Source organism: Pituophis catenifer, unplaced genomic scaffold, assembly GCF_029215685.1.
Source record: "Pituophis catenifer annectens isolate HBS135680 unplaced genomic scaffold, rPitCat1.0.hap2 SCAF_6, whole genome shotgun sequence".
NCBI classification, from domain to species: domain Eukaryota; kingdom Metazoa; phylum Chordata; class Lepidosauria; order Squamata; family Colubridae; genus Pituophis; species Pituophis catenifer.
In genome coordinates, this window is record NW_027256886.1 from 63,226,230 (window position 1) to 63,239,380 (window position 13,151).

The 13,151-nt window shown below is 44.0% G+C and overlaps 1 protein-coding gene across 1 annotated transcript in view; it reads left to right on the forward strand.

Annotated features, from left to right (window-relative positions):
• Positions 1-6,901, forward strand: part of LRRC27 (leucine rich repeat containing 27) — a 66,644-nt gene extending 59,743 nt beyond the window's left edge. Inside the window, exons 11-12 of the mRNA XM_070945707.1 lie at positions 578-704; positions 6,761-6,901. Coding sequence (XP_070801808.1) covers positions 578-704; positions 6,761-6,901 — 268 coding nt within the window. The remainder of the gene's footprint in view (positions 1-577; positions 705-6,760) is intronic.
• The last annotated feature ends 6,250 nt before the right edge of the window (positions 6,902-13,151 follow it).

Consider the following 13,151-nt stretch of genomic DNA (forward strand, 5'->3'; position numbering starts at 1 on the left):
CAGTTCCAAGTGGGAGAAAGACACTGGAAACATGGAGGCTGATTTGGAAAGATGGTTTAATGGTGCACAGGACCACATGGTATGAGGTCCTGGGCAATTGAGCACATGGGTGAGAGAGAAAGAAAGATTTATACCCTCTCTTGGGCCCCACCTTTGAGCTTCCAGTTCCTGTGTAAGGGCAGGTATCCTGATTGGTTGTCAGACTCCCATGGGGCCATGCAGGGGTAACTTTGTAGGTTGTCTTGAGTCCCAGGCTTGGTTGAAACTGCTGGGTGATGAGGTAATGAAGCTAATCCTATCATGTCCTGAGGGCCATGTCTTAATCCTATCACCCTGGAGCTGAAGTCGGGGCCAGGGAGCTGCTTTGTCTTTAAAAACATGTTTCTCCTTTTCTCAGCCAGGGAAATACAATATTCTGCCTTTTTAATATTTCCTAGAATATTTCTTTCTTCTAGAAGATGGGTGGGTGCTAACTTTCTTACATTGTCATATGGCTTTTTAATTGCTGTGTATGGGTAGGTCTATAAATGTAAATGGGACAAATTGGAAAAAAAGGTGATTCTGCTTCTTCTTTCAGAACTGCAAAATACAAGGAAGTAGAAAATCGCATTAAACAACACACACAATTAATGAAAGAAAAAAGAAAGAAGTTAAGAGCACTACCCAAAGAAGATATGGAAAAAGCAAATCAAGACCTTGAAACTGTAGGTTTGCATTTAGAAAACAAAGATGTTGACATTGTAGGTTGCATTTATTCCCTTTGAAATATAGGATTGGTTCATATATACCATTCCTAAATGCTGGGATTGAATGTGATTTGTGCTCTTGTTGCTCTCAGCTCCTTGGAGTTTTCCAATCTCCTCTCCTCTTGATCACACATCGTACCATAAACTATGTTGACAGAACTTTGGTTTGCATATGAATCAAGATTCCAAAACAGTCCCTAACTCACTCTAGTAAATACAATCAATTTGTAAGATGGAAAGATAGGTTGAGCAATGTGAATGAAAAATAGTTGAAATGAGACCCAAAAAATTGATTATGGTGCTTTGCAAATGAATGGATGAAAAAAACATTTCAAGCAGGATTGTTTTTATAAAATATCAATAGAAATTATGTATACCTATTACATATTATATTATTTTATATTAATCTTATATGTTACAAAACCTACGAATACAAGTAGTCCTCGGTTTATGACCACAATTCAGCCCAGAATTTCCATTGCTAAGTCAGACAGTTGCTAAGTGAGTTTTGCTCCATTTTACAACCTTTCTTGCCACAATTTTGCTGCAGTTGTTAAGTTAGTAACACAGTTGTTAAGTGAATCTGGTTTCCCCTTTGACTATGCTTGTCAGAAGGTCGTAAAAGATGATCACGTCACTTGGGGACACTGCAACCGTCATAAATACATGTCAGTTGCCAGGCATCCAAATTTTGATAATGTGACTACAGGGATGCTGCAATGGTCATTAGTGTGAAAAATGGTCATAAATCACTTTTTTCAATGCTGTTGTAACTTCAAACGGTCATTAAGTGAATAGTTCTAAGTCGAGGGCTGCCTACATTATGGTTACCTAAAAAAGTAATTTTTAGAACTGACAGTATACTAGAACCAAAAATATAGAGAAACAGGACTAAAAGTAGTGTAAGGCAAGGGTCTCCAACCTTTGCAACTTTAAGCCTGGAGGACTTCAACTCCCAGAATTCCCCAGCCAGCAAAATCCGCCAGGCTTAAAGTTGTCAAGGTCGGAGATCCCTGGTGTAAGGTATTAATCTGATATGGAGAATAATACAGGCAGTCCTCAACGTATAACCATTTGTTTACTGACCGATGAACTGTTATAATGGCACTGAAAAAAAGTGATGACCAGTCCTCACACTTATGACCTTTGCAGCATCTCCACCGTCATGTGATCAAAATTTGGGTGCTTGTCAACTGAAATATATTCACAACAGTTGCAGTGGTCCCAGGGCCATTCGTAGCTTTTCCAGCTGGCTTCCGACAAGCAAAGTCAATTGGCAAAACTGGATTTGCTTAATAATCATATGATCCACTGAACAATTGTGGCCATAAAGGTTGTAAAATCAGGCACAACTCATTTAACAAGTATCTTGCTTAGCAACAGAAATTCTGGTCCATTTGTGGTAGTAAATCGAGGATTACCTGTAGTATGTGAAACTTGATATGGTTCAAAGTATTCAGAGGATTCTATATATAAAACTGAACAAAAATCCATTTTAAAAAGCGCTTTAAGACTTGTTTCAATTCAAGACTTGGAAGATGGCTTTGTGATTTGCTATTGATATGTGGAAAAAGAGAAAGAAGTAAGTTTCTTCTCACTGCACAATGGGTTGATTTAAAAAAAATGTTCCTCAGTATTAAAAAAGGGTATGGTACAGATAGCGCTCAACTTATGACTGGAATTGAACCTGGAGTTATGTTTGTAATTCATGATGACTACATGACAGTAACTCATTTTATGACCTTTTTTGCAACAGCTGTTAAATGAACGCCAGTAGTTTCTAAGTGAACCTGTTTTCCCAAATGGGAATTTTTTGGAGAAAACTGGAAGTAAATGCAAAAACCACTAAAAATCATGGTCACCCGACTGCAGAATGTGGCAATCAGCCATAAACCTAAGCTGGTTGCTAAGCGACCAAAATGCAATGGTGTGACTGCAGGGAGGTGCAGCTGTTATAACTTTGAAAGTAACTCTGGGGTGTCTAAGTGACCAGTCATTAAGAGAGGATTACCCATAGGTGGTTAAGAATGATAATTTCATATAAATATACAGTAGTTCCATTATATAACATAGAATGATTATCACTGATTTAAGTAATTAGTCAACTCAGCCTAGTATTATAAACTGACTACTAACAGTAAGCTAGATTTTTTTTCAGCCCTGTCAAGAAATGCCAGAGGTAAAACCAGTTTTGTCACTAAAATATGGCTCTGCAAATTTAAGATTTTACCATATCCTAAAAATATGCTAAAGTTTGATCAAATGCACTTTAATATGGAAATATATCCTGTTGAACCCAGCGAGAGTTTCATTCAAGTAAAATGAAAAGAATTGAGCTACAATAAAAGTATGCTGAGCTATATGGCAAGAGATTTACTGGACTGGGGCACGCAGAAGATCTGGTTGTTACCCTATTATGACGGCTGGAATTAATAATCTGGATCAAAGGCACCTCCATAAATATTATATGGAATATAATTATAAAGTCACTCGGGTGGTTGTCGGGGTTTTTTCTTTTCTACTATGAAGATATTTGTTGCTGATGGGGGCAGATGGTAATTGAAGATATTGAAAATACTGCTGGAATAAGGACGCGATGTTACCCTAACATGGGCGATGGAGCTTATCATCCAGTTGAAAGACATTACAGAAGATGTTATATGGTTCATAAGCTTAAGGTTCTTTTTTTTTTTTGTTTTTTTTTTAGGATTTTATTTACATAAGGGAATAATTTTTTTAGGGGATTGGGTAGAAGAATAAAGATATTAAGAATAATTATGGTAATTTTGCAGGAAAGTGGGTGGAGATAGGTTAGGTTATGGATTGTTTATTTTAAAGAAAAGGGATATTATGTTTAGATGCGAATATTTGCAATGAAGGGGGGGAACGAAATGGATAGTGGAACTGAATAAGTGTTAAATTAGGATTTATTGAATACTTAGAGTGGAAGTATGTCTTGAAATGTTATATTGCATGGGGGTAGTAAAAGGGTAGACTATGAGTAGAAATTGTTAAATTGGGAGATATAACAATATTATTATGTTAAATCAGGAGTTATTAGACAATGTTATAACAGAATGTCACCTTGAAATGCTTATTACAGCGTAGTATAAGGGGGGTATAATAATTTTATTAGAAAGAAAGGGTCAGTATATGGAGACGGAGTATGTGGATGGTAAAGTATGATATAATCTGTTATGAATCTGGGTTTTAATATGTGGAAGTCCAAGGGGAGGGGGGGTGGGGTGGGGTGGGGAGGAGGGGGGGAAAAAGGGGGAAAAATCTGTATTTGAAAAACTTTTTCAATAAAAAAAAAAAAGAAATGCCAGAGGTAAAACCAGTTTTGTCACTAAAATATGGCTCTGCAAATTTAAGATTTTACCATATCCTAAAAATATGCTAAAGTTTGATCAAATGCACTTTAATATGGAAATATATCCTGTTGAACCCAGCGAGAGTTTCATTCAAGTAAAATGAAAAGAATTGAGCTACAATAAAAGTATGATCATAGTTTTTGTTGCTGCAAGAGCTCTTAGATTAAGCACATTTCTCAACAACTGAGTTTGTTTATTTATTTATTTAATTAATTAATTAATCAATTAATTAATCAATTAATTAATCAATTCTCCCGAAGGACTCAGGGCGGTGTACAGCCAAAATAAAAACCAACAATATAAAAGTTAAAAACAATTTAAAATTATTAAATAGTTTGGCCAATCATCTAAAATAAAATAACCCATTCCAATAAAATTTTAGGCCAGCCCTGCTTGATGGAATAATAGCGTTTTAAGGGCACGGCGAAAGCTACGTTCCAGACGGCAGGTGCCCCCACAGAGAAGGCTCTCCCCCTGGGGGTCGCCAGTCGACACTGTCTAACCAACGGTACCCTGAGGAAACCCTCTCTGTGGGAGCGTACTGGTCGGTGGGAGGCTATTGGAGGCAGAAGGCGGTCTCGTAAATATCCAGGTCCTATGCCATGGAGCGCTTTAAAGGTGGCAACCAACACCTTGAATCGCACCCGGAAGACCACTGGGAGCCAGTGCAGCTCGCACAGGAACAGTGTTACATGGGAGCACCGAGTCGCCCCCATAATCACCCGCGCAGCCGCATTCTGGACCAGCTGGAGCCTCCAGGTGCTCTTCAAGGGGAGCCCCATGTAGAGAGTGTTACAGTAGTCCAGACAGGAAGTGATGAGGGCATGAGTGACCATGTGCAAGGTGTCCGGTCCAGAAAGGGAGGCAACTGGTGGATCAGGCGAACCTGATAAAAAGCCCCCCTGACCACAGCCGTCAGATGGTCTTCTAAAGACAGCTGTGAGTTTAATATTTACATGGCTGTACTGGTAACTAAGGAAGTTCATAGTCCAATATCTTACTGGAATCCAACGTGTTCTTGCTGCAAGAAACTAACTGCACAATCCCAGATATTAAAATATCCAGTGGGATTTATTTCTAAGAAAGTTGGCATTGGAATGTATCATAGTAAAGTAACATCCCCATATTTGGCTGTAGCACCCATATTCTGGAATTTGCCCCGATAAATATAAATATCCTATCTTCACTAAAGCTTAAGCCTATGATTAATTTTATTTGCCATGGAATTTTGGAAACCCATGGTGATACAATCAAAGCAACAATGGCCATTATTATATGCAGGGTTGTCCTGCACAATTATCCAGGATAGTAGCCTGCACAAAAGTACTCAGCAACGTCCTGATGGTACTTTGGGCCTCTCTTCTGCCTTGGCAATGAAACAGAATAGGACTTTTGGCCACACTGAGAGTTCAGAGCAGAGAAGAAATGGGCTGGGAAAGTCTCCTTTAGTTCCAGTTCTAAGCAGCAAAAGATTCATTGGTCTTCTTCAATCTAACAAGACCAATGAATTGACCCCAAAGGAGCTAGTCTTCATTACTTCCCACTATCTCTCTCCTGCTTCTCCTGCAATCCACAACAACAGAAACAGGGAAGAAGAATTCTTGTCACCTCTTTTCCCCCCTCTGCCTGCCATTGATGACTTTGAAACAGGAAGAAAACAGGAGGTGAAATAGGCGTCCTCACTCAGGCTTTGCAACCGTCTCTCCTAGCTGCCTTGGGAAGCCAGAGGAAATGTCCCTGTCCTTATACACACTTGGAGGAATCCAGAGAGCAGAGCCTCTTCTGGCAGCTTAAAATATATTGTAGCTTTAAAAAAAATGTATTCCTGAAGTCTGGGACGGGGCAGGGAGGTAGAGAGAGGGTCCAAAGATAATTCCACCACCACGTATATGTTTAAAATGCACCTCCAGTATAGATTTCTCATTGTAGCGCTGAAGACAGCTGGGAGGTGCTTGCCCCTGTCCTACAGGGAAGCCCACACAGTACTGCACTTCAAAGTTTTAGGGCTGCAGAGCCAAAGTCATGTCCAGAGGTATACCAGTGCCCGTCCTTCTATCTAATTGAAAAGGAAATCAGTCAGTGGCTAGAGACCCAGAGGATGCAGGAACATCTGAGTTGGCATGCTTGTGCCAACAGAGAAGTGGAAATACATTATAATTAAAGCTGAAGGAGAAATAACAGGTAGAGGCTACCTTTGTGGTGGGTCAGGATGGGTTGGGCACATCATTGTGTATTCATGTTCTCAACAGTTAGTGGTTTTCTTCATGTCGGGGCAAGTAGGAAGTGTGGGGCAGCTCTTAATTTTTGCATTTTATTATTTCATCACCCTAGACTAGAGACACACTGCATTCCACTCCATGAGATCTAGATACACAGGAGTTTAAGTAAGTAGAAGAATAGATATTAGCAACAATACTGAGCAGAATTCATAATTGAAGCTTTCTTGGCCAAAGGCAATTGAGGGTCCATTATTTCACGCTGACATGAGAATGGCAGAGAGCCAGGTTTATCTATCCAAGTTTGCAACTGTGTAGTATTGTTTGAGGCACAACCGAAAATAAGATGGTCATGTTATGTTAATTTGATCATTAGGTGTCATGTGGGGGTTGTTTATTCATATCTGAATCTTTGCCACCACAGGTTGAGCATTTGGAGGAGGAGCTTGCTGAATTGAAGAAGGACCTTCACAAGGAGTATCGTTTCACTGCTTTTACAGGCGAGCTGCTTCCTACAGCAAATAATCTCCTGCCCACAAATATATTTTCTAAAATGACATTTTAAGTGGATGAAAGACTGTCTCTCAAGCAGCAGCCTCTCACTAGTTGTTTTTCAGGGGAATCTGTTTTTTAAAAAGACTTTATAAAACTAGATATTCCCTCTTTATTGTTGATTATGTTTTTACTTCATAAAGTTAGAATTTAATATATGTCCTAAGGCTTTGGAATACCTTATACCGTAGTAGTGGCAGTGTGGGTTTAAGGACAATGTGGTTGCATTTTGTTTTTGTTTTTTTCCTATCTTCTCAGAATTCTTTTGTGAAGGTATGTTTCATAATGTAATATGTATTAATGAGTCTTAGCAGAAATAGAAAAGTTTTTAATGTAATTGCCTATTGTGCTAATTCTGGTATAGTAACCTCAGGAATCAAATAACAACCCTTCTTGACGAAGGTTTTTGGGAATGGGAGGTGATCAACTTGGCATTTCATCACTCCTAAACCAATGGATCCCTCCCTGCCAATTATCTCTAAGCCCTATTCCCGAGTCGTCCCTTTTGTTTTAACTGTTCTTGCCTTCTGGCAGCTCTGCGCATGGCGTGCACTGGGAACAGGCTCGCCCTGTTCCTCTGACTCGCTGAGGTCCGACTCTGGAGGCTCCGGAGGCAGCATGTACCTCCCAGATGGCTCTTTCTCTGCCTATGATGCAGAGCCCTCGTCCGAACCTTCCTCAGACTCCAGGACTAGCCCATGTTCCTCCCCAACGTCCTCACTGTCAGACTCTGCTGCCAGCTGGTGGACCACAACAAGAAGAACCATGGTGGCGCAATGGATAGAATGCAGTATTGCAGGCTAACTCTGCTGACTGCCAGCAGTTCGATCCTGACCGGCTCAAGGTGGACTCAGCCTTCCATCCTTCCGAGGCAGGTAAAATGAAGACCCAAATTGTTGGGGAGAAAATACTGACTTTGTAAACTACTTAGAGAGGGCTGTAAAGCATTATGAAGCAGGATATAACTCTAAGTGTTATTGCTATTAATACAATTTGTATGCTACCCAGCTCCACCCAAACCCTGGCCAGCTCATGACCAAAAAAAAAAAAAAAAAAAATTAACCAACCAAGGACAAAAATAGTTATAAAATAACTCCCCTTGGTGCTAGTGCCACAGCACTTTCCTGATTTCACTCTTATCTCTTGGGTCTACTTATTTTGCTGATTGGAATTTCTATTCCTTCTTTGTTTCCTGTTGGTACTCCTCAGGATTTCATTCAGCCTTTCACTCTTTAAACTAACCCCCTAGGTTCTTGAATTTCAACTTTTCCATTTCAGTATCAAATTTATACCAACACCATCATGGTGCATACTTTGTCTGTAGCTGTTTGTCAGATTGCCTTGCAGGGTTCTCAATTTCAGTATTATCACACCACCCAAAGTTCAACATGGACCAAGTAGAAATTGTTTTTTTCATCCGGCTTCTCCTGCCTCTTCACGGGCTATTTCTCCCTTTTATTTCCAAAATATCAGCTGTTTATATCTTAAGTGGTTACCGGAGAGCTTGTGTGGAAGATAAACTCACTACGAATCCATTCATGGCATGGTAGGGGTATTGCAATTTCCAGTTTAGGAATATATGCAGTTTAGCCAGTTCTGAGATGGAAAACCAAGTAACGCCAAACCACCGTGAGAGGGTGGTTTGGACTTTTTCTGACTCTTTCCATCTTGCCTGATTAGGATGGCCAACCACCGTGAGAGGGTGGTTGGATAGTTCCCCTCAACTGGACTGAACGTGAGGACTCCTACCCATTACCGTGAGAGGGTAATGGTGACTCTTCCGATCATCTTAGTCTTGCTTCCTGGACATTTGAAACCATCATTATCGACCCCTAGGCCATGTCTAGGCCTTGTATTATTTTGTATTTGCCAAACTTGTATTATCACTCTAGTGTTAAAATGTATTCTAGGGCAAAGCTTCTTGTGCTGCGAGATTCCCCCCTCTCGCAGGCCTGGCCCTCTATGTTATCGAGGGCCCACCTTAATGACAGATCTTGGGACCCCGAGAGGTGGCATGTCGCAAAAAGGGGATTGAGGGGTTTTTTAAAGACTTTTTTAATTAGACTTTTAAGGGGTTCTGAGGGTGGGGGAGGTTATGTGGGTTTGGGGGAAAACCCACGGGGGTTGGAGACTAGTCCGGCTGCTATTAATGGTGCCGTAGGGGGTACGGACTCTGGGGGAAAGGGGACTGTTAGAATGCCCTCTAGTGAGGGCTTCTCTATTAACACGCTGAGTGGGAGGGGCAGGTATGGCGGGAGCAGGGGGCCATATCATGTGGTGGGGGCACGTGCTCGCTATCTCCGAGCGATTGCGTGCCCCGGTCCCCTTAGCTCTTCCCATTCCCCAGGCTGCTTAGAGTCTCAGCGCCCGAGTCTCCGGCTGATGTTATGTAATGCCAGGTCCGTAGTAAATAAAGCCCCCCTCATTTGTGATCTTATTCAGGAGGGGGGAGCGGACCTGGCAGGCATCACGGAGACCTGGTTGGGCCATGAGGGGGGAGTTCCCCTCGTGGAGATGTGCCCATCAGGCTTCCGTGCATTTCATCAGCCGAGAGCTCAGGGCAGGGGCGGGGGGGTGGCGGTCATTTTAAAAGAGGGTCTTGATCCGAGGGAGACCACTGTACCTCAGATAGCCGGATGTGAGTCCCTTTTTGTGAAGTGGGGTCGTGGGGTGCAGATGGGTCTGTTGATCACGTACCTGGCTCCCTGCCACGTGGCAACGACCCTGCCCGAACTCCTCAATGTTATAGCCGAGGTGGCGGCTGATACCCCCAGACTTGTGGTCATGGGGGATTTCAACCTGCCATCCATCGGTGAGACATCTGAGGTAGCTCGGGAGTTCATGGCTTCCATGACGGCCATGGACCTGACCCAAGTAATTCACGGCCCTACTCATATGGGGGGACACACTCTGGACTTAGTTTTCATCTCTGGTCAGTGGTTGAGTGGCCTTGATATAGGGGATGTAGATATTGAACCCTTGTCATGGTCTGACCACTCGCTCCTTCGACTAGACTTTCTGACCGCCGTACCCCGTCGCAGGGAGGTGGAACCGACCAGGTGGTTCCGCCCCAGGCGCCTGATGGACCCTGATAGGTTCCAGATGGAGCTTGGGCCATTTCCTGAGACTCTAGCTCACGACTCGGCTGATGACCTGGTGGCCGCCTGGGATAGTGCGGCTGCCGGGGCTTTGGACCGGGTCGTGCCTTTGCGGCCTCTGACCCGGCACCGAACTCACTTAGCTCCTTGGTTCTCTGAGGAGCTGAGGGAGATGAAGCGCCGGAAAAGACGCCTAGAGAGCGGTTGGAGGGCCAGTCGTTCCGAGTCTGACTTGACACTGGTAAGGTCTCATATTAAGACCTACCTAGTGGCGATAAAAGCGGCGAAATCTAGTTATTTTGCCGCTCTTATCGCGTCATCAGATAACCGCCCAGCCGCCCTGTTTAGGGTGACCCGCTCCCTCCTCCATCTGGGAGCGCGGGAGGACCCCTTGCAGGGCCGAGCTGAGGATTTTGTACAGTATCTGGATGATAAAATAACTCAGATTCGGGAAGACTTGGCCGCCGACTGGGTTAGTTCAGACGAGATGACTGAGGCAGGCCTTGAGAGTGTTATCTGGGAGGAGTTCGATCCTGTGGCTCCCGAGGACATGGACAGGATCTTGGGGCGGCTGAACGCAACCACATGTTTATTGGACCCGTGTCCCTCCTGGTTGGTGCTGGCTTCCCGGGAGGTTACACGAGGCTGGCTCCAGGGGATTATTAACGCTTCTTTGAGTGAGGGTGTCCTGCCGCCTGCCTTGAAAGAGGCGGTGGTGAGGCCTCTCCTCAAGAAGCCATCCCTGGATCCGGCTGTTTTGGCTAACTATCGTCCAGTCTCCAACCTTCGCTTTATTGCGAAGGTTGTTGAGAGTGTGGTGGCGCGACAGCTTCCCCAGTACCTGGATGAAGCTGTCTATCTGGATCCGCTCCAGTCCGGCTTCAGACCTGGGTACAGCACGGAAACGGCATTGGTCGCATTGGTGGATGATCTCTGGAGGGCCCGGGATAGGGGTTCTTCCTCTATCCTGGTCCTATTAGACCTCTCAGCGGCTTTTGATACCATCGACCATGGTATCATGTTGCGCCGGCTGGAGGGATTGGGAGTGGGGGGCACCGTTTTGCGGTGGTTCTCCTCCTATCTCTCCGACCGGTCGCAATCCGTGTTGACAGGGGGGCAGCGGTCGACCCCAAGGCGCCTTGTTTGTGGGGTGCCGCAAGGGTCGGTCCTCTCGCCCCTCCTGTTCAACATTTATGTGAAGCCGCTGGGTGAGATCATCCGTGGTTTTGGGGTGGAGTTCCATCAGTACGCTGATGATACTCAGCTGTACATTTCCACCCCAGACCATCCCAATGATGCCTTGGAAGTGATGTCCCAGTGCCTGGAGGCCGTGCGGGTCTGGATGGGGAGAAACAGGCTTCGACTCAACCCTTCCAAGACCGAGTGGCTGTGGCTGCCGGCGTCCCGGTATAGCCAGCTGACGCCATCGCTGGTTATTGGGGGCGAATCATTGGCCCCCACGGAGAGGGCCCGCAACTTGGGTGTCCTCCTGGATGCGCGGCTGTCTTTAGAAGGGCATATGACAGCCGTGGCCAGGGGGGCTTTTTGTCAGGTTCGCCTGATACACCAGTTGCGCCCCTTTCTGGACCGGGACTCCCTACGCACGGTCACTCAAGCACTCGTCACTTCTCGTCTGGACTATTGTAACGCTCTCTACATGGGGCTCCCCTTGGGGTACACCCGGAGGCTCCAACTGGTGCAGAATGCGGCTGCGCGGGGGATTATGGGAGCGACGGGGCGCTCCCATGTGACTCCTCTCCTGCGCGAGCTGCATTGGCTTCCGGTGGACTTCCGGGTGCGCTTCAAGGTGTTGGTGATCACCTTTAAAGCGCTCCATGGCTTAGGGCCAGGGTACTTACGGGACCGCCTTCTGCCACCAATAGCCTCCCACCGGCCGGTTCGCTCCCACAGAGAGGGCCTCCTCAGGGTGCCGTCGGCCAGACAATGCCGGCTGACGACCCCCAGGAGGAGAGCCTTCTCTGTGGTGGCACCTACCCTATGGAACAATCTACCCCCAGAGATACGAGTGATCTCCGACCTTCGGATTTTTCGTCGGGCCCTAAAAACTCATTTTTTCCAGTTAGCCGGTCTGTCTTGATTTTAGGGTTAGTTTTTAAAATTTTAATATTGATTTTAATTGATAAGTTTTAAATTATGGGCCAAATTATAAATTATTTTAACTTTATTTTTAAACTGTGATGTTTTGTATAGATGTTTTTATCTTGGCTGTTCACCGCCCTGAGTCCGAAAGGAGAAGGGCGGTATAGAAATTTGAATAAATAAATAAATAAATAAATAATTCATGATCTGATTATTTTACAGCTGAATAATTTTAGCTTTTTGTTCTCTTGGCTTCCTCAATAGTTTCTCATTCAAATCCAAAACAATGTTATGAAGCTTGTTTAAAACTTCCCAGTTGTCTCCAAAGTTCCGTTTAGATGCAATCTCTTCCACTGACTTCCAATCAAGCCACATTATCAATTTATGTTGTAAGCTGCCAAGGATTGTTGGACACACGATGGGCGGCAAATTTTCATAATAAATAAAAATAAATAACTCAATTTAGACTCCTTATTTTGGTACTCTATCCTCTTCAAACATTCCAACACACGGGGTCTTTGGTGTTCTCTGAACTTGATTACTTTCTTACAGTTGTTTCATTACCAAACTAGGTAACATCATCAGTGCTAGAAGGGAGTGGAGTTTGCTTTTTTTTCATATAGGTCAGTGTTGCCCTTGTCAGTGTTCTTAGTGGTTCCTTGCTTAGACTGTTGTTTACTGTTAGCTTGTTTGTCTGAGTTGGTAGTTCCTTATTTGGGGTATTGTTTACTTCTTGGTTGTTGGTCTAGTATTAATCTAGGTGTTTTTCTGGGTGTTGATTGCTCTGTTTGATTGATCTGCTTTTCTGGGTGTTGATTGCTTGGTGGGGAGGTGTTTGGGTCTTTTTGTTTTCTGAGGGGTCCTTGGTGCTCTCTGATCCTGGTTGTTTTCTTGCAAAAATTTCATTACCCAAACCAGTTCCCCATTAAAGCAGCAGTTATGAATGGGCATACAGTAGCTCTATAGATGCAGATGTGCCACATTTGCTGAGAAGGATGGGAAAGTAATAAAGTAGAATGGGGTCTCACTTTGATCCAGTGTTTCCTAATCTTGGCAACTTTAAAA